General features: G+C 34.7%; 1 protein-coding gene across 4 annotated transcripts in view; it reads left to right on the forward strand.

Moving 5' to 3' along the window:
• The first annotated feature begins 1,781 nt into the window (after positions 1-1,781).
• Positions 1,782-21,642, forward strand: part of LOC124355168 — a 47,865-nt gene continuing 28,004 nt past the window's right edge. The window contains exon 1 of one of the 4 annotated variants that reach the window (XM_046806169.1): positions 1,782-1,965. In XM_046806169.1, coding sequence (XP_046662125.1) covers positions 1,956-1,965 — 10 coding nt within the window. In that variant the 5' untranslated portion in view covers positions 1,782-1,955. Of the gene's footprint in view, positions 1,966-12,217; positions 12,367-21,642 lie in introns of those variants that run through there. The other 3 variants (XM_046806167.1, XM_046806168.1, XM_046806170.1) reach the window with 3 other exon arrangements.

The following is a 21,642-nucleotide window of genomic DNA, read 5'->3' on the forward strand; positions in this document are numbered from 1 at the left end:
TCACATTTATTACCGGCGTACGATTTGATCTTGCAACATCAAGGATCCTGGTTCAGAAAAGAAAACTGGATATAAGATATTTGGTTTTGGAATTAAATAATTTGAACTCATTAATATGATCATCACTGTTCAAAGATGTTTATGGCAAAGTTAATAAGCCTATTTATTGATGTTTAGTCGTTCTTATAAGGGATAACCAATTTGTGATCCTGAACGTAGTAATCTCTTTTCATAATGTATTCTATATTTCGTCAAAACTATCACTGTTTCGAAAGGGCTGTTTAACCGAAATAAGTAAAACGTGTACAACTTTTAAAGATATTTTCACTTTTACTTAATCTAACACATAGGCTACATGTATTAAATTACACAATTTGAAAGAAAAAATCAGTTCTGAAAGTAATTGGAAGAATTACACATAGGACTACTATTATGAACAAATCTCATAATTTATCTACAAATTTTCATTAAAGCCAGTGAAAAATTTTTCTTGGTTCGTATTTTAATATTAGCTGTTCCTCTTTGTGGAAAGTGTATATACATAGAGGAAGAAAAACAGAGCGGGAACTGTTGACAACACGTATTTTGAGTGTATAAATTGTTGTATTTGATCGTAAATATTTTGAAAACAAATCAAACTCAAGAGCAGTATATTATGTGGAATAAATTTGTCGATATCAAAATTATTGTGTTCGGCTTAAAATGGTAAATAATACTGTAATTATTAATAATTATATAATTAATTATTAAAAAATAACAAATAATTATTTTTAAAAAAATCTCTATGAAGGCTTAAATTGCATAGTGTTTTCAAGTACGAATTGGCTTGGTGATGTGAATTACACCAATTGACATGGAATTAAAGTTGAAATCAATTTCACACTCCGCTTACCAGTCTAGAATATTGACGATTCACAGAGTGTATCTGTGATTTCCCACACCGCCATCAGTAACTGGGTGGGTTGATTTTTTAATTAGCAGAGATTCCATTAACCTACTCGTTAAGAATTTAGGCATTTTTCAAATACTTCTTATTTCCACAAGGACGTTTTCCTAACCTAAGATAATATCGAATATGAAGTTATTCTACACATAACGTAGCTCTGTTGGGAAGGGTTGATTTAATGCGAATGTTAAACAATGCGTGATAGAGCTGATCTCAACATTCTCGTAAAGGAAACAGAATTTTCCGGACATTTGCCATCGTTCAGTGATGCAAAAAATCAGTAACACTACGTTTCGAGATCTGCAAATTATTTACCTGAAGAAGAGATCAGATTGCAGATCTCGAAACGTAGTGTTACTGATTTTATTGTATAACTGAACGGTGGCAAATTTCCGGAAAAAGTCCTGTTTCCTTCACAATCCTTCCATTGTCAAAAACAAACTTCAAACAAAGAATTAGCATGAAATTGTTGTTCTATACAACATTCTTGTTTATCGTCATTAACAGGCATATGAGGCACTCACATAAGATTTACAAAAAAAACATTTTAAGCGAATAAAAAAAATTTACAATGCTGCTTTAGCCTAAACCAAAATCCGTAGATTCCTCAAACTGGTAAAGTATCTAATATTAATCTTACTCATAATGTACAAGATGTTATTAATGATGCTTTCTATTCGCACTATAGCCTACGCGTCATACCGATATTACGATGATTGACGTGTAAATTAATCACGCGTTGGATAAATCTGATGCGCCAACAATGATCCACAGCGTCCGGCGGCGTCGATGACGAGGATCCTCTGCGCATGCGTGAGCAGTTTTTCCTACGCGACGGCAGCGCTGTCTCTCTCATCCAGTGGACTCGGGCGGTGGCAGAACTTCCTAGACAGACAGCTACATATTCTCGGACTTGCTCGTCGGTTCCTCGCGGTTAGACAGGCGGAGTGTGACTGATCAGAGACATCCGCGTTTCTTTGCAGTTGTTCTGTGAGAAAACTTATTCATAATGCCAATTGGTAAGTAATGATTTAAACCAGTAGTTGTGATAATGTGCATATCATAGATATATGTATAGTTTAACATCATGTCTATCTATTTCTACACAAGAAATGTTCGTTCTACAATGACAGCCGGCACAGGTTGACTTTTGGTTTTGTGTTCTGTATGGCCACTAAATCGGGAAAAACTAAACCGCAAATAATGCGAGTATAATAATGACTGCGATTTTTATAGTATAAATTAGATCGGTGGAAGTTTTTTTTATCTGAAACTTGTGATTTTGTTGTATTTGAAAAATATTGACGTATTTTCAAAAATTTTAGTGTACAGGCTCTGAAAAAAGTAAAAATGATATATAAAAATATGTGTTCTACTTTCAGTACTTGGATTTCGTTCAAATTATGGATTCAACAATTGAGATAAAAGTACATTGTAGTAGGCCTATTAAGATTTACTGTGTACAGAAGAATTTCACTCTATTACTGAAATTTACTTGATTATTGTAAATTGATAGCATTCTTTTAGCCTAATTAATTTTAATTTCACAGAAATAAATAGCCTAAATATATAGCTGAACAGTAGAATTTGTAGCTGTGCGTTTCCAAAAGAAGGCACCAGTCCTTCGAGATGGGTAATTTGGCTATTTTTCGTACCAGGAAGAGCTGCGTTACTGGTCACTAAATAAAACAGCTGCAATGGAATGCGCGAGAGGAAGAAGAAACTATTTATGACCTTGACAGCTGGACCGTATTAGACCTGATGTCATTGTTGGGAGGAGGGATATTTTTGGCCCGCATGACACACCCACTGCGAACTTTGACCCTTCGGCTATCACTGCGCCCCGCTGCGTCAGCGCTCTGACTCGGATTTTAATAAATTAATCAATCTGAAATGTGCAGATGGAATTCAATTGATCTATGAATCATATAATATTATTTTGTAAACTTGCCAACAATGGTAAGATTTTTCTGTTTCGATTCATTTGTTTCTACACGTCCTATTTCGAGTTTCCAGACTCAGAAGTAGGTAATTTTATGGTTTGAATTTAATAACAAAAAAACATATGGCAATAGTACATCGTTATTGTGTGTCTTTTGAAACTGTCTATAAATTATTGCAGTATACAAAATACGCAGTTGTCCAATAATTTAAAATTCCATGAGGCCTTTCAACACCTAACATGTTATCGTCAGGTTTTAATTCAAACAGTCGTTTCATATAAACATACTTTTGTTTATGTCTTCATCGACATACTATCAAAAGTTCTATATATAAACATGCACCGCCTAAACATAAATAAATACGCCAGGAAATAAAACACATCTTGGTAACTAATCCAATCCTTGGGATCTTTGAATACCAGAAAAAAGGGTATTTTGTTATTATCGGGATGTAACCATGTCCCTATCTACTACTTGTTATTACGCGATATAATGAGGTTTAGGTTAGGTTATCATAAATATGTTATCAGTCCTCCTCGTTGACTAATGGATATAGTCTCGGCTCTAACTGGGAGATCACGGATTCAAATCCCGGAGAGGGCCAATCGTGTATACTGTAGACAAGATACACTGTGTGTACTTGGACAATAAAAAACAGTGTGTTTCGAAGCCGACATAGCTAAGGCTGATGCTTGAAAGAGAGCGAGAAAAAATAAGTTTACCAGTTGTACCAAAGTTAAAGTTAACCTTTACGAGCGATCACGTGATTTGAGCTTGAATTGGGGTACTATCTCCAGGGGTGTTTTTTCCTTTTTCTCGAGAAGACCGTCCAACGTGATCTGTCGTCGGAAAATTTGCGTGATCTGTGGTCGGGAAAGTACCGATCGGAAATGCCGTCCCATCAGTGCGGGATTCGGTTGCGGCACCTTCGGCATTTCTGGCATAAAAAGGAAAACATCAATCGATGTAGTACTTAAATTGAATCTCAGATCACGTGGACGCTCGTAAATGTGAACTTTAATTTTGTCTGTTTATAATAGTACAATGTAATTTAACCTAATTATTGCCAAATATCAAATAGTGTACAAAGTGGCCTCCAGATCATACAAAAGAAAGAACAATATGGTTATTTCATGGGAAATTGAATAGTTTAGAGTGATTAGTTCCCAAACAGAGTTTTTTTCAAGGTCTCTTTGTCTTGCCCTCATAATACTAAAAGTTGAATTAAAAAGCGAAAACATATTTGTGTTGGTTTCTGGTCTTACCTATCTGAAATTTTACATTGTATGTTATTAGACAGTAGCGTAAAAACAAAACAAAAACTAAGAAATGGAATTTGCGGAGTTAAATTGTGCTCTTTGAACTGCAAACCGGAAGTATAATGAGTGCACGCACGCGTACAATACATACTGCAGAGAGGCGGTATACTGGTTAACACTTCCGTCCATTGTAATCCATAGCTCCATATTAATCCATATTAAAAAAATATATAAAGTTCGATATTCTGTAGCAGAAGTGGAAATGAATAGATTTAGTCCAAATAAACTTATCCAGTGATTGAACACCCATGAGTATATGAAGGATATACTTTAGCTTTATTAATCGAAGCATTTGTGTAATACTGGATATAAGCATATGCTTTGAGTTTGTACCAAGATTATTTGAAACTTATTTAATAAGTTTAGACTGTGTATAATTCATTGACCCAGATCTCTATCTTAGCTATTTATTTCATTTTATACTCGTAAAGAAGTGATTTATTTCATATTATAAAATATAACACATATAATAATAACCTCCGTAAAAGTACTGAATTAATCGCAAAAAACGTTGGTTTCCAGGCATATAGTATCAATTTTATACCCTAGGCTAATAATAATTTCATACTAGTTTTGCATACGGAACAACATACTCCGTAGTGTCTCATCGGACTTTAGCCTTTAAAGATGAGCAGCAGAAATATATAATACATTCTTTGGCATTGACAAATCAACGCATATTCCCATAAAAATTAAACATCAATGTAATGGAAAACGTGATCCTATTAAAATATTCAAATTTGGAAATAAGCGAATGGTGCAACATTTTAGATTAATTTGGGTATTCATGAGTGAAGTCACTAATTTTGTTCGTTTTGTATTTTAAACTACTTGGAGACAAATATAGTACTTATAATCGTTAGAATTAAGAATTTTGAAATGTAAAGAATGTTGAAATATATTTGTCACAACTATTTTATTTGTTTTCTAACGATGACAAATTGTTTTCTTTTTCATGTTTCATCCTGGGGTTGTTTTTAATTTGGCACACCACTGATTTGTAATGGAGCAATATTGTTATATTTTATATTTTCCAGTTGCCTATTTTTGGTCCCGATTACGTGAACGTTTTGAAATGGAGATTCAAAATTACAGTATGCGTATACTGTTTTCAGACCTTTTTATGTGTTGAATCTGATGATAATAACTTTTGGGTGAACTTTAATTAAAAAAATATATTTATATAACACTGTTTCCATAAGTAATGGGTGGCCGTTTGCCCCTAAACATCGGAATGTAAGCAATTTTTAAATTGTTCCGGTTTATGCCCAAAATCCCAACTTATAGCCTATTCAAAATTTCAAGTTCCCAACATAAGGGGAAGTGTCTTATGTGTGTCAGTGAGCAGGTGACCACGTGTAGCTTGGGAATGTTCAAGATAATCTCCAACTCTGGTCTATCAATGGCATTGAACACTCGTTGTAAACAGCACGATAAAACCGCCTTGACCAACCGGTACCGAGCCAGTTTAGTCATATAGTCACATGACATGATAGCTAGCCGGTCTGAGTCACTATGACGTCACCCCATAACTACTCAGTGCCGTACGTAGCAGGCTGTTATCGCGGGGTGGGAAGGGGGTTGTAATTGGACAGAAAGTTGTAGCCTACAGAAAATACAAAGGATTTTTGTTTTACTTATAAATTACTTTTCTATTATTGGAAACCACTCTAGCTGGAATTTAAAAAGATCAATACGTAAAACGAATGGTATGAATATCTTCTATACGTTCAGTGGTACAAATCTGTTAATAGTTTGAAGACGTAAGTCCTGAAAGTGAACAAATGTATTTTTTGGTAAATAGATGACTCGTAGGATTTCAATTATAACTGTAGACAGACATTAGTTCTTGTAGATTTAATGCCTTTTACTCTTGGCGTGTTTATAATATATATATATATATATATATATATATATATATATATATATATATATATATATTTAGTAGGCGTAATTAATTTGGTGTTTAAATACTTATGAAAATATGTGTTGAGGTTATCAGTATTATTTTTTTACGAAGCTTTGGTCATTTATTCACTTTGTCTTGCAAATATAAGAATAATCTACATAGCCCGTTGAAATCTACTACAAAGTTCAATCACTTGAAACAGACTTTAGTAAGTTTACAACAATCTGTTAATAGCTCACTGACCACCGTTATCTTAGACTGCAATGCCGAGTTGACTATTGAATCATTTGTAGTATTTAAAGAAATGATGAACTCGTTCGACTAAATATAGCAGGATATGTTAGGCAGTAGCCAGTACTGCAGTGCAATTCAGGAGTATGTCGGAGGGTTGTGTACTCCCCCCTCCCAGCCACGAAACATGTTAATTTAAAACGCCATTTCCGTTGCGTTAGAGTTTGCATTCATCGTTTCGACTTGCATATATCGAAAAAATGTATGTTCCAGGTATAGGCTAAAGGCTAAACTGGTTAATAGGATTTAGGACTTTTACTGTAGTTATATGTTACCTACAAAAATAGAACACTACGTTTCGAATATTGGAATCTATCCTCTTCTTCAGGGTGCTTCACAACTATATGTCCCCTTGAATGCGCGCCAGTACTGTAAAAACAAATAATTTTTAAAGTGCATTTATATTTATTCTTTTAGAATCATGGTACTATATTAAAAAAAAAACTTATTCTTGCTAGACCTATTCTTGTAACATTTTGATACAGTGCCAAATTTGGTACAAATAAAATGTTCTATCATTTTATTTATTATTAATTTTTTTATTAAGCATTTATGTTGGGCGTTGGAACTTTTTTGGAGGAACATAGTTTTAGGATTTTCTAGGGACATGTATGAGAGATCATACATTTTGACAGTGTTGTTTTTATTTCTTTTTAAGAGGTTTTGACTAAAATATAATTTATAAAAAATGTTACAAAACATAAAGTTCCAAATTAAACATAATGCCGTATAATAATTAGTATACGTAGAAGAAAAATCCTTGGTCGTAGCGATCGGTCAACACCCACATGATGTAATATTCCGAGAGCCATGAACCGATTTGCTTTGTATACTCGCACAATAATAATAATCTTTATTGCATCAACAATTAAAAAATTGCATGCATGCGTCAGATGCATTCAATTATATAACATTCTGTGTTACATATCAGGATTGGAGGTTTATTTTCATTTTTCAATAATTTTTATCCCAGCGACCCAACATGAACTCTTCAACGTATTAAAACGCCTTTGACACCAGGAGGTGTTTTAATCTAAATTTGAATTGTTTAGAATCATTGAGATGTTTAATTCCCTCTGACAGCTTGTATCAGTTTTACACTAACTTGGGACGGCAAGCGTTCAAACGCTCGCCGTCGTTCTATTGATATACAATCCGAAAGTTGTCCCTGCCTCTAGTCTTGTATTGGTGGACATCACTGCCTTGGACCAACTCGAATTTGAGTCGACTGTATAGAACGACGCGACGTGGCGTCGAAAATGTAGAGACAGGGTAAAGTTATGTCCATGCAATCCAGGGTCTCTGAAGTCATCTTTGTATGATTTAATTTTTTACAGTACATGTACAAGTACATTTAATTTGTAAAGAATTCTGACAGCTTTCTTTTGAGCTTTAAATAATCTGTCGTGGTTGTATTTAGAAATAGCTGTCTCACAGTCTCAAGCATAATAACACAAACTAGTTTTTCGTGAAATTGACGGAGGAATTTCTTCTAAATCCTCGACGTTCTCAGATTTGTATTCGGAAATGTTGTATGGAGAATACATCCAAGATGTACATCTTGTTCGTAGTTTTTAAGTGGAGACGTTTTCAGATTGTTTTCTTACAATCTACAGATTCTTTGCATAAGTTTACAAACTGTATGCATTGTGTATGGAATTTGTTTGCAAACAGTTTCGATACACGTTTTAGTGTTTATGAAGACAAAATACAATGTTTTCTGCGTAAAAATGGAAAACACGAATTACATCTTTTTGTTTGAAGTCTACATGTGTGGAGCTTTTGTGGACAAGACATGGAATGCGAACGAAAAGTTGAACAAACTAATGCAACCCGATTTTTCTTTTGTCATAAACAATTTTTTTGTATCTCGAACAATTTTCGAAGTATTGGCTACATGTAAATCCCACGAGAAATAAATTTAGTAAATAAGTATTTCAGTTGTCACAAGATTAACCTAGGACTTTAAAACCAGTCTTCGTAAAATCAGCAGACTGTCTGCAAGAAGTATAAACTACGTTTACGTATCGGGTATAGTGACGGCATTCTTGGTATCAGACTCCATACGATCTATGTCCTGTACTTGTACGGATCTATTTTTAGTCGTATAATTATTTCGTTGTATTATTTTAACGCTTTTTTAAGGTTAGGTAAAATTATTTTCTATTTGTTATTCATATAATAATATCAAATTCTTTTGTACTTCATTTATCATTTATAAACAAAACATATAAAGTTTACAATAAAATTAAAAATGGATATTAAAAAAAAGATATTTAAAATAGGAAAGTTTCTATGTCGCTTCGATCAGGACGCAAAAGTGCTTGAGGTTTTCAACATTATTCTTATAGGGAAATACTAACGTCGCTTCACTACACTCTTGAGAATGAATTCGATTTCTGTCATGTTAGTGTTGGGGATCGAAATGGGGGGGGGTAGTGAAAGAGTTAACTATACAAATTGATAACACCGTTTCTCCGATCGTTCAGTATACGAGTATCTGTTTACAACCTCCCTATTTCCTGCACAACGCCTGCCTTTCTATCTATCGCTTCCGCATCCGGCGTTTCCACATGGCACATACAGTACGATGGTGCAATTGTGTTGTTTATTTTGACCTTGAATTTGTGGAAACTCAGTGTTGTTTTTAAATACACCAGGGAAAAACTGCATTACGTCAATGGCAACTTTGAGATTTATTAAAATTATGACCTCAGAAACATAAAATTTAATGTATAAAAATACTATTTGGTTTCTTAAGCATAACAATTTCATTATACAGGGTGAGGCAGACCACCTATCCGTGATGTACTTTGAGGGGGGGGGGGGGTGTGAGGGAGTTAGAGAAAATTTTTTTAAAGATTTTCATATATAAAGGTACTCGAGGAGTACCTGTAAAAATAACTCCCCCTCCCCATAGTCTCATTCCGGGGAATTTTTGGTATTCAAAATTATTTTCTCGAATTTTGTGGGGTCGAAATATGGGGGGTTTTGTTAAAACAAAGAAGGTAGGTTTCTCGGTTCAGCTGTACATCGAGGACGGGTGGTCTGCCTCACCCTGTATATGCAGGTTACAGACAATGTACATAAACATACATTGCTGGCATTAATGTAGTGACCATGTAAGGTATACTAATAAGTAATAATGTTATTGTTAATGAGGCTATGGTGAACAGTCAATACAAATTCGACAGAGGATGAACATATTTGCTAGTATTTCTTCTCGTTGTTTTAAAATATCACTTTTTCAACAAAAACTCAGGTTACAATTGCCCGGTTTAATATCCCTTCGGCAAAGTCGGCAAATGTGTACGGATTTCAAGAAGTGATGTTTTCAAGAAATATACTGCAAATGCAGTAAACTAGTTTTAATTCGTTATTCTTGGGCATACGCTTTCAGTTTCCACTAATATATTTTCCAATAATATATACAGTGTGGAATAAACATTCCATCATCTTTATCTAATAGTACATTGGGAATTTTGAGGTTAAGCACAATTTCACCTTCCGCGTAGAGCAGCGTCTGAAATCTGACACTGTCACAGGACTGACCCGTAGAATCTGAGGTTCACGTTCGCCTAGAGGGATAAAAAAAATGTCGGCGACAAAGACGTTAAAAATGAACTCTTCGCGTCGTTTCGATACACGTAGACCACAAAAGAGCCGTGTCTGGATTATTAGTCAGCCGTCCTATGTAATGTGTAGATGGAAGATGTGTTGTATTTGTTTAATCAGGTGCACAACAACTGACATCTAACGCACGGTGGAACAACCGCTTAATCTACACAAATCACAGCTACGTTGGAAAAAGATTGGTTCGATGGGAGTATTGAGTCATTTCACCTTCCACTTAATCCAGTATCTGAAATCGGAAACTGTCACAGAAGTAACTCCTGGAATCCGCTGGAGTCCACGTCCGTCTGAAGAGATCAAGCTATAAAAAAATAGGCTTAACCCGTATTCAATACTTTGATGTCTTTGAGTTAGTTGTCAATAAGAATATTTGTATAAGAAAGCTAATAGTGGAAGCACAGACCACTCATTCTAGGTACACAACAATATTTCGAATTTATTTTCTAGACTCGCAAAAAGTAAATTTAGAATTTTACCTACCGTGATTTGTGTTTAATCTATTAGTTTTTTATCAACGTTTTCGAATTGACACAACTAAAAAGACACTAGGTTAATAATAACATCGGTTCAAACGTTATGTAGGATTAGTTTAATAATAATTCAGTGTTGCCCATATTACCTTAGGTTAGGACGATGGAACGATTATAAATTCCCCATTGAGTAATACAGCGAATTTAGAGTTGACAGTGGGGTTTGGCATTGTTGTAGCCAACTGATTGTCACTTTGGCACTCTACTCGTGAAGTATTATTTATTACTTGCAAGTAGTTTTTACATTATTGAATGATTGAGTATTATAATGTGTTATAACAATTTGGTAAGATTATTTGCTGCGTCAGTAGTCTATAATTATAAAAGGAGTAATACCGGATTACTCAAAATGAATGGGGTTTTATGCATAATAGACCTATACGATTAAATATTCAAGTTGTGTGACCAAAACTAAAGAACCTAAAGATAAGATACAATTTTAAGATTTTTATAAGTATCCATCTATATTATAAGGTGGAGGAACCTGATACTGGTGACACCGACACCTGTGGTATACTAACTCCATGCTCGGAATGACTAACCCGTGCTCGGAATGACTAACTCCATGCTCGGAATGACTAACTCCACGCTCGGAATGACTAACTCCATGCCCGGAATGACTAACTCCATTGTCGGAATGACTAACTCCATGCCCGGAATGACTAACTCCATGCCCGGAATGACTAACTCCACGCCCGGAATGACTAACTCCACGCTCGGGATGGTAATGTCAGTATATTTTATTGAGGCCGCCTCTCTGTACAAGCCTGGTACCGGCTGAGAGATGAGCTCACGTAACCCACGAGATGGTGCAGTGATGGCGGGCGGTAGTATGCGTGATTGGCAACCAGCCAAGTCTAGATTTGCAATTTGTATCAACAATAGGGAATAGCTGCTTCCATTGTCCTCGTACTGCAATCCTTCAATTGGCTAAACTTTGCTACATACGTGTCCAATTAGTCTTCTTTGCAATTTCTTAAGTGCCCTTAATTTTGAAAATATATTTGATTGTTTTTAAATAATGTTTCATTACGGTACGCGATGTTTTTCGAACTGTGGTTAAAAACTTCTCAGGTAAACAATATAACAATTGGATTAAACATGGAATTGCATCGTTTTGCTGTTTATGTATTTATATAACTTACAAAATTCATAACTCAGTTACGACAATTTGATTGCGTATATATATATATATATATATATATATATATATATATATATATATATATATATATATATTATCATGAGAAATACCGTAAGTTTGGAAAAGAATTGAACACAACATTCTTTCCTTTTAAAAATTGCAAGAAATCAAAATATTACTAATTTTACACCTTATTATACACCTTATAGTAATTTTATAAAAATAATCTTGCTTATGTAGCATTCATAGTTTTAACTATTATGGTGATTAATTTTTTCAGCGTCTATCAATTGTTATACCTAAAATTGTTTCACAATTCTCATGAAAAGTCTTTAGTCACGTGATCTTATAAGAGAACTATTTTTTATACTCTTATTCACAGTTTACACATGCGCGCTATATCATACTACGTGGAAATGATAACTATGACAGATTTACCACAGTCAGTCGCTGCCATTGAGTCATTCGCGCGTAACGTCTGTTGCCACGAACTGCAGCCTACCTGTCGAATACTTGTATCTCTTACAAGACGGTAGTTCTAGTCGATGGCTGGAAAGCGGCGGTGTGACCTCCTCTTGGACCTGTTGGCCAACAGCCCCATCGTCCAGCACCTGAGGGAGAGAAAGGAACAACGGGAAAGAAGAGGAAAACGTATGTACTTACCATTCAAGTGTAGGCTATCTAGTTATTTCGTTCACGTTTTTCGAGTACCGGCACATTAAAATTTCAAGCATTCATGATACAGTACCTTTAGAACTATTCTGTTATTTTCACTTTTCAACAACTACTTCGTTTGAATCCATTACATTGAGTTTAAGCACTTAAAAATTGAACACGGAAATATGTTACTGTTGAAATAGCATTACGGTTCTAGAATTTAGTTGTTAAAGAGCACTATTCACTACACAAATAATTATTAATGATAGTATGAGATATTCATTAGATAAAAAGAAAAGTAATTCTGAACATTAAAGTTGAAATCAGTTCGTCGCGTCATACATTTAATTGAGAGGTATTTTCGGTTTTTCCCTTAAAATCGAAGCATCGATAAAAGTATTGCTTTGAACAATGCAAATGTTGCTATTACTTAAAATAATATATTTTATTGGTCCTTACTGTTGGTTTTACTCGACCTAGATATAAAAAAAAAACCAATGTATATTGCCCACATTGCACAGCAATTATAAAATATCAAAAGAATTAAACCACTCGTAAATGCAGTGAGTTCAGGATTGATGTCATAACGAGTGTAAATACTCGTATGTATGGTATTGTAGCTAGGTTAATTTTCGTGTCCGTAAATAAAACTACATGGTTTGTCTAATAGCTAATCTCCAATAGTATGACGTCAGTATTCATTGGGATACTCGCTTATCGAAATTTAAGTCTAAATTGGTAGGCCGTTTTATTCTGATGTGGTGGCTTTTCGAACTTCAAACCATTAAAAACTTTGTTATTTATGAAACTAGAGGAAAACCTGTGGTAGGGTGCGTAAACGCTGCAATTTGGTGAATAAGAAGAAAAATGAAATGGTAAGACCTCGATGGCTATGATGGGCATCATCCCCCAGAAGGATTCACTTCTGGCTGGTTTATATTCTTTCTATACTGGACGCAGCATAAATCGATGTGTCATTTACATACATATAAGCCACCCCGTTGTTGTTCAAGAGCAGCACTTCACTAACTGCAAATTTCGAGATGACAGGGCAAAAGGTTTGGAGGATGACTGTTGGAGTAGGTGAGTGTCCCTTAGTGTTAAAGGTTTTGCAAGCCTAAACATGAGAATTACCGTCCCTTTGCCCGCTTTGGCTGGAAGAAGCTTGAACATAGCTCGCTAGCTAGCTCCGCCTTCTCACAAGGTGACATGGCAGATTCGTATCCGATATCCCTTCTTTTACTGTAACAGGCGCCATGGGGTTTCAACAGAAGACGGACCTATCCACATCCTGTACTTTCTGTCACTCCGGAAGCAGCGCACATTTTTCAGTAAGAGTCACTTGCCCTAAGTGAACGGAACAGAACTGAGGTTTATCGTCAGTACCGGAGCATCATTAGCTCTCTGTAAGGTCTGTCGTGAGACAGGATAGATGCCAACCAATGCTGATGACACAACAGTGATACTATACATCTTCTCATTAGCTGAGCGTTAGCGAAGATTCGTGGGGCTGGGAAACTTTTATTTCTGTCTCTGTCTGTATGGCTAACTGCACATCTCGAAAACGAGCTGACCTATAGACATAATTTTGCTTAGCCTAACTTTTATATTGGCAACACTGTGTTCGATGATGGTACATGTCACTCCATGGTATTTGACTGAGCGTTGGAAAATAATTGGTTACCATGATGGTTGCGAGAAATTAGCAGAATAAATAAATTTGTGCAAACAAACTGAGTACAAGCGTATGATATTTTAACATCTGACATTTTTATTTGGTTATAGAATAAACAGAAAAAATGTAGAGTGGAAAGTCAAAGTCAAAGTTAAAGTCAGTGACTAGATTGGTTTTCATGGCACTCTTGCGTTGTAGTGCTCTCCCTAGCTTTCCGGAACTTTCATTATTTGAATCCTCCTATGAAACCTAATTGACGAACAAAATGAGAATATCTCATGTTGCAAGATATTTTTGAGAAATATTTCATCCGTAGACGTTAAATGTTTCAAGAATTTTCTTTTTCACGCAGGCCAGGTTGAGTACCAATTATGATGCATGTCCAACCTTAGAATTTAACTAATCGTCATTGAAATCTATCACTTTATAGGCCGATGCAATCTTTCTTTTGTGCGCCGGAAGAGTAAAATTTTATTTCTGTACGATAGAATATCTGTCAATCTGTCCGTAAGACATTCTGATAATGAAATTTGTGTGTTGTACTAGCTTTTTATTTTTTTTTTACAAACTTTCATTAGCTGTTTGTAGAGAAAACATTGGCAGGATACCGTATCCAATGCTGTTAAGGAAAAAGTTATTTCAAGTTTGTTTAAATTGTCATTGTCAAAATCTTGATAATTGCAGTCCAATATTTCTGAACAAAAATTGGTAAATCTGAAATTATAAAAATTTTCTGAAGAATTCTATTTATGAATAACAAATTACACATCTTACTATGTAACCGGCTAAGTATAATAAATTATAAACGAAATATAGCTAAGTGTGTTCTAGTTTTATGACTTGTGTATAAGAAATTAAATTTAAACTTTCATATGGTTTCATCGGTTTTCGGCGGAAATATGTTTTTGTAACAGTTTGTTATAGATACCTTCGAGGCACTCTTTCTAGAGTTAGGAAAATTAGAAAAGTTTTTAATAGTTATACAAGGAATTGTAGGGATTCGAAGCAGATTTGAGGTTATCTTATGATAGTCCCAAAGAAAAACTTTTGAAGATAAGGATAAGCATTGTTAATGTCTGTATATGGAAGATGACTGCGTGTTTTATTCACACAAAAATAATTTCATTAAACATATGGTATAAAAAACCATTCTCTTAGTTTATAGTTCACTTAAAATTAAATTGATTTCAATCGTAAATATTATCAAAAATAATGTATGTTTTTGAGTCTATAATTAATGTATGTATATAAAGTAAAAATTTATAATTTTTATCTCCAGCCTTTTTACTTAACACGTTATTTTAATTGATCTAAATTGTTTACTTTTAAGTGCACATAATTTCTTTTTGAGTTGTACAAATATGTGCACCTTCTTATCTTTCCTTTAATTTTAACCGCTTTGGATTTGCACACTAATTACTCGTCTGTAGTAAAATACTGAAAGCATTCTCTGCCGCCATACTCAGACAAGACGAGACATGACAGTGTAGGAGAATCGTAAAGAAATAAAACCGAGTTGGCAAGGGAGTAGCCTAGTTTCGTGAGTTGTATTGATTGGGGCCGCCTAGTTCTGCTAGACCGGCGCCGCATCGCGTTTTACCTCTTGCTTGACCTTTCTTATCACTGAGCTAGCTAGCGACTATTGGTAATTGTCATTGGTTCCAGGAAACTGCATTTGTTGCAATGATTCGATTTTGTCTCATCCTCGACCAGTTAGATAATAACCACAGACCACAGTCGATAAGTAACTGATAATATGCAATGTCTGTAAACACCTGACCTATTAACTCAATTACTGAATTAATCAGTTGTGGATATTATTATTCAATATTTAAGACACACGTAATTTTGCGTTTCAAAAAGCCAAAACTATTGCATGCGTAATTAGTTTGTATTTGACAAGTCCGATTTTCAGTTACTAAGAACTTGCTACAAAACGTATAATCACTAAATTGGGGTGCGCCAACTCAAGATATAAAAGTGAAACATTCTATGAAACACGGCCACGAAGAAATTAAACTAAGAATTTTAATTTGAAAATTTAGTTTCTACACAAATTTTAGATGCCGATTGATGAAAAAATATTTCGGGATTTCAAGTAAACGAGGCAAATTAACGTCGATAACATTTCGATTTCTCACTACCACTACTGTATTTTTTCGTTGAGTGGAATTGTGAAATTGCTTGTCTTCCACAAAAGGAAACAAAAAAAATAAAAATAAAATTGGGTGTTTTATTAATTTAACGCTTGGGAAAGAGTGATCTAGATGTTATTAGTTTTATATGCTTTTAAAGGTTGCAAAATAAAACTTGGGTAACTTGGATATACCGAAATACTATTCCCTATCCCTTCGCAAACAAGTTTTCTCTGTAGAATCCTATTTATTATTTTAGATCTGTTCAGTGTCATATTTATCGCATAACATAACTAGTCCAGAGTCTGCAGATTACAATGTTGGCAGTCGTTGAACCATAGATGAACTGTGATATTTTGTATGTACAGCAATAGTATTAGATTGTAATTGAATGCATAGGAGACAGTGTTTGCCGGACGCGTCTATGAAAATAATAGCTCTCTTATCAAATATTCCTAAGATATCTTGCAAAATCATACGACCTAGTTTGTCCACTCCCTGGCCATTCTGAGTCATAATTCTACTTTATTTGGTGGCGGAGGGAGAGGAGGGAAGAGGATGTAAAGGTTGTGTCAAATCAAGGTACTTTAATAGTCGCTTCGTACAAGTTTCTACTCATAAGCTTGTTTATTTGGTAGCGGTTTTCTAGTAGTCAGTACTTCGGTTTACACTAATAGAGTAAGTAGTTTGACTCGTATGTTCTGTAGCAGCCTGTTAGACTAAGTCCCATGTCAACGCGGCTAATAGAGTAGTTTGTCCTGTTAGAACACAGCATACTACATGTTATCACAAGTTACCACACTAGTTCCCAAGTTCCCTATCAATGCGGCTAATTAATAAAGATTTTCTAAATTCATCAGATTAAAGATCTCCCTCTGGACCTAGCTGCAACAAAATCAGCAACATAGTATGAATGCTATCCTCTCCTTCCTTCCAGGTCTGTTCTCAAGTTTGCACCGTTAGGGTTTGGTCACGCAACATATCGTTGATCGCTAGGTGTTCCATAAATTGTCCAGTCCGATAGCGCAGTCCTTGTTTCTAGGAAACTACTCAAAATAGAAGTTTCTCAAAATGAATGCCCTCTTGCACGATAGTTGGCTTGGTGGGCTAGTTTGACAGTGTCCACATAGTGTAGGATTGTGCATAATATTGAAGTAGTCCACTTTCAGTGGACCGCTGGCTAGACCGTCACACTGTGGTCCACTTTGTCGATCTGATCAAATAATTGTGAAAGTAGCGTTAAATATCTAGAAAATTTACGAAATACGAAGAATTATTAGAAAATTAGTATGACAAAAAACGCTTTGCTCCTTATCAGAGTAGGAATTGTTAAATCACTTGATTTGCGTATTTAAGGATTTTCCTATCCACCACATTACAGCAGGGAATGCTCGTAGAATGAAGTCGTTTTGTTATTTTTGATCTCTGCTTTAACCATGTTGGAACGATGTCCACAGTTTTTAATACAAAATTGTATAACCTTCCTGTAGTCCAATCCGTAACCTCTAGGAAGAACCGCATACTCTTTCCTACGCTTCGGTTAAAATATAATTAAACACCTACAATAAGAAAGAACATAAACTTCAGTGAATTAGCCAAACATATCGAATATTATATTGAGTTTAGAATAAGTATGAAAGAATGCACAAAGTCTGTCTGCGGTGCAGCGTGAACCGTATAGAATTCGCGGCGTGTCAAATTTCTAGACGTAACCTTGGCAAGGGTATCCGACCACAGCCGCAGGTGTGACCGTAGCCAGCGAACCGGGAGAAGGCAAGGAAGGAGCGTCTCAAGGCAAGACCTCGTCCGCTGCGCCGGTTACGAGTTTCGCAAGACAAGATGGCTGCCGCGGCGCTGGGGCCGCATCGTGTTGTGGGGTCATCACAGGTCATACTACACCGTCCACAACGCCATCGTCACTACACTCGGAACCGGATGCCGACACTAATGAATGGGTGGGGTGGAACCGGATGTTCCTTCCGACTGCAGGATAATTGGCACAGATGGGCGCCTAGGGATTCTTCGCTGGCGTGTACAAATACTTAATAGCCGTTCAGTTCTTAAAGGCTAACAACTGTAGAGTGATCTAACCAAGATTTTTCCCGTGGCATAAAAGTTTGCAAATAATAAACATAGTTTTAAGTATATACTGTATGATATGTCATTTAAAAACAATTTGTATTGAATGATTGTATTGTTCAACAATCTACTCAAACACATCCCTCACGGACATTTTAGTTTCATTGTTTCCAAGAGAATAATTTTTTGATATCACAAACATGCTTTAGACCTTGTGTTGCAGCGACTAAGGATAGAGGAAGTAGTAAAGAAAACTGACTGTGAAACAAGCGCGGTAATGCTGCAGTAGAGAGTGAACGCTTCTTTTGCCAGCCACTCAAGCCTGGCTTATCCATAGCGGCAAGCGGCAGACCTTCGATGGAATGCCTGGACATGCCCACACGCGTGTATCGGTGACTGGTGTGGGCAGTGGCGTACGTTGGGCGTGCCCCCTTCTTCGTCCTACTACACTCTGGCATGAGTCATCGTCAGTGGTGTAGGGGAATGGTCAGGTGGTCAATTCTGTTGCACTAGGACACTAGGCCATCTTGGTGCAGAAATTAGGAAATCTAGACCGGTGGTATTTGGCCCTTGTTCAAATATTTGGTATTTCTGAACTGTACAGCATATACAGACTGAGTAATACTGTTGAAATTATTGAATAATTACTGTATTAAGGGGATTCTGGACTCAGACATATCTTTTTTTTAGTTTTTGATGAAAGAAGACTTTTAGTATTTTTTAAACATTGATTGGGTTCAGAAACCCCACATTAAGTGGTGGAAGGACGTATAAATACCATACGTACCATTTTATAAATTTTTTATTCAGCAAAATGTAACACTTTTTTAATATTGATATAACTCGACTAATATTTCACCTAACACCTTCAAATTTGTGTCATTTTGTAACCATGGATACTATCTAAATTTTTGGGTATTTGTTTGACCATACCATGCATATATTATTTTTTAACCAGGTTGAAAATAGTTTTACAAAATTTTTTTATTAGCACACATTATAAACCAATTTTTATTTTAAAATCTACTAATGCTAGACACTTAATTATACCCAAAAAGTTGCTTTATATAATCAAGAACATGAAGTAAAAATTTCAGCTTGATATCTTGTTTATTACCTGAGTTATTCAAATCTATTCTTCACAAAACGCTGTAAAATGTGATTTTCGGAAAATGACATTTAAGGTTTTTGTTAGTTTTTTTAAAGAAACAAACTGAAGAAAATAAACATAAACTAACCTATATAAATTTAATTCAATAAACAATAATTTTCTACCATTATCACTAACAACAATACTTTCTTACCATAGGCCTACTGTATACTGAAAATAATTTTTCATTTACATAAGAAACCATGTTTATTTGCTTAGAGTGGAAAGTAACATTATTTTAGAACGAGATAAACAAACACATAGATTATATGCCTCAAAACTCTCCAGCTCCATACATCTGTCCTTCTTTTTCTTTAATCCCCTCCTCTTCTTCCAAATAAAAACAAAGAAGAATATACTGCAATAATAATGTTGAGTGTAACTAGGAACAACTGTCAAAACAATAACATTATAGTACACAGTTTTTTTTTTCTTTCTGATCTATGACAGCTGACAGAGAATAAATACAAACTTCAAAGGCATGTAAAATAAACAATGTATATTAGTAGCCATACTATAATATGTGCATAGATAATAATATTAGAGGATTTTTTCAGTGGGCAAGAAATAGCTAACTTTGTTGCCGCTGACGCCCGTGTAGTACCTAATGAAAATTTAATTTTTCTTTAGGAAATAAGGTCCAAAAACACTAAAACCTAATTTTTTCTTGTAGAGAAATGTCCAGGGAGCAAAAATAAATAATAATAAAAAAATGTAATAATTTGACATTTTTGGCCAAATGTGTGTCCAGAATCCCCTTAAGAAGATTTTGTTTGAAGACCTTAGTTGGAAACAAGATTGTGCTGACATCATTACAGTTTAATTGTAAAGAATTTCTCAACAATGTATTCAAAGAGGCAATCAGAAGGCATGGTAAAACTGATTGGTCCCAGACATCATGTAAACACAGCCAGACTTTAATTTTGGAGAGTTCTGGAAAATAATGCGTTTTGTTCAAAATCCCTCATATTTACAAAAATGTAGAGCTACTATAGGAAAAGAATTTTAATTGTTAATAATAATGACAAAAATGTATGTAAAAAGTTAGTTTCAAGTATAAAACAGGATAATTGTATTGAAGTAGATGGAGGTTTGAATAGTTTTTAACGCCTATATAGTCTACAACTACAATTTACTCTATTGTGAGTAGTAAATTCACAATATAAATTATATGAATGTATTAACTATAATGAAATATGGATTTATTTGTAAAACCTTTAATAATGTTATAAATTCTTTTTCTTTAACCTGTTAATGAACATCAAATGAACATGAAGAACAGGAAACATTTTATTTTTGTCTGCCTGTTTGTCTATCAAAACGAACTAACCCATAGACTTGAAAGTTTGCATGCAACTTATTTTTTATGTAGGCAACACTGAATTCGATGATGGTGCATGTCACTCCATGGTATTTGGCTGAGATTTAGCAAATATGTTTTACATTGGTCTTATGGGTAAACCATGATGGAAACAAGAATAAATAAATTTGTAAACAAGCTGAGTCAGTGGTGTACCAAGAAATCTACTCTGTGGGGTGTACGGAACATTGTGGAGCTGGGGATATGGAAAATCTCCCTCAACAGTAGAAGGGTTCGGAGAAAAGTTTGAAATATTAGGTCCTAAAATAGTTATGTTATAATAAAATCACAATACCACCAATCAATCACCAGGAAGCTTATTACGGGATAATTAATATCTTTTGTAACAGTTTATATGAAGTGTATTTAACTAAAACAAAAGTTAATCATAACACAAACAAAATATTAGCCAAAAAAGTTCATTTAAAATCACAGATGAAGACCAAAGCTAAATCTTAATGTCTACTCTCCAATCAAAATGTATAGATATACAACTTTGAAAGTTGATCACAAACTAAGTAATAGAGCAACATTAACGGGAGTTATATTAAAATTTAGCTTGTTTATTTCTACTTTTCTACATATTAAACTGTTTACTAACCGTAACTTCCAGTTTTGATATAGATCAAAACAAAACAAATACAGGTTTTGGTACTTTTCAACCAAATTTCTTAACTTTGAAAATCCATAACACAGAAATTTGTGATCCAATGTAGATACAAGTGTACTGTAACCGAGTATGAAATTTTGTAGTTTCTGTGTTACATGAAATTAAAATAGACTACTAGGCAATCCAATTATTTTAAAATAGAATGCTCTTTGGGAGGACAGACCTCCTGCTTCCCCAATCAAATAAGATTTTAAAATGTGA

Source organism: Homalodisca vitripennis, chromosome 2, assembly GCF_021130785.1.
Source record: "Homalodisca vitripennis isolate AUS2020 chromosome 2, UT_GWSS_2.1, whole genome shotgun sequence".
In the NCBI taxonomy this organism is placed as follows: domain Eukaryota; kingdom Metazoa; phylum Arthropoda; class Insecta; order Hemiptera; family Cicadellidae; genus Homalodisca; species Homalodisca vitripennis.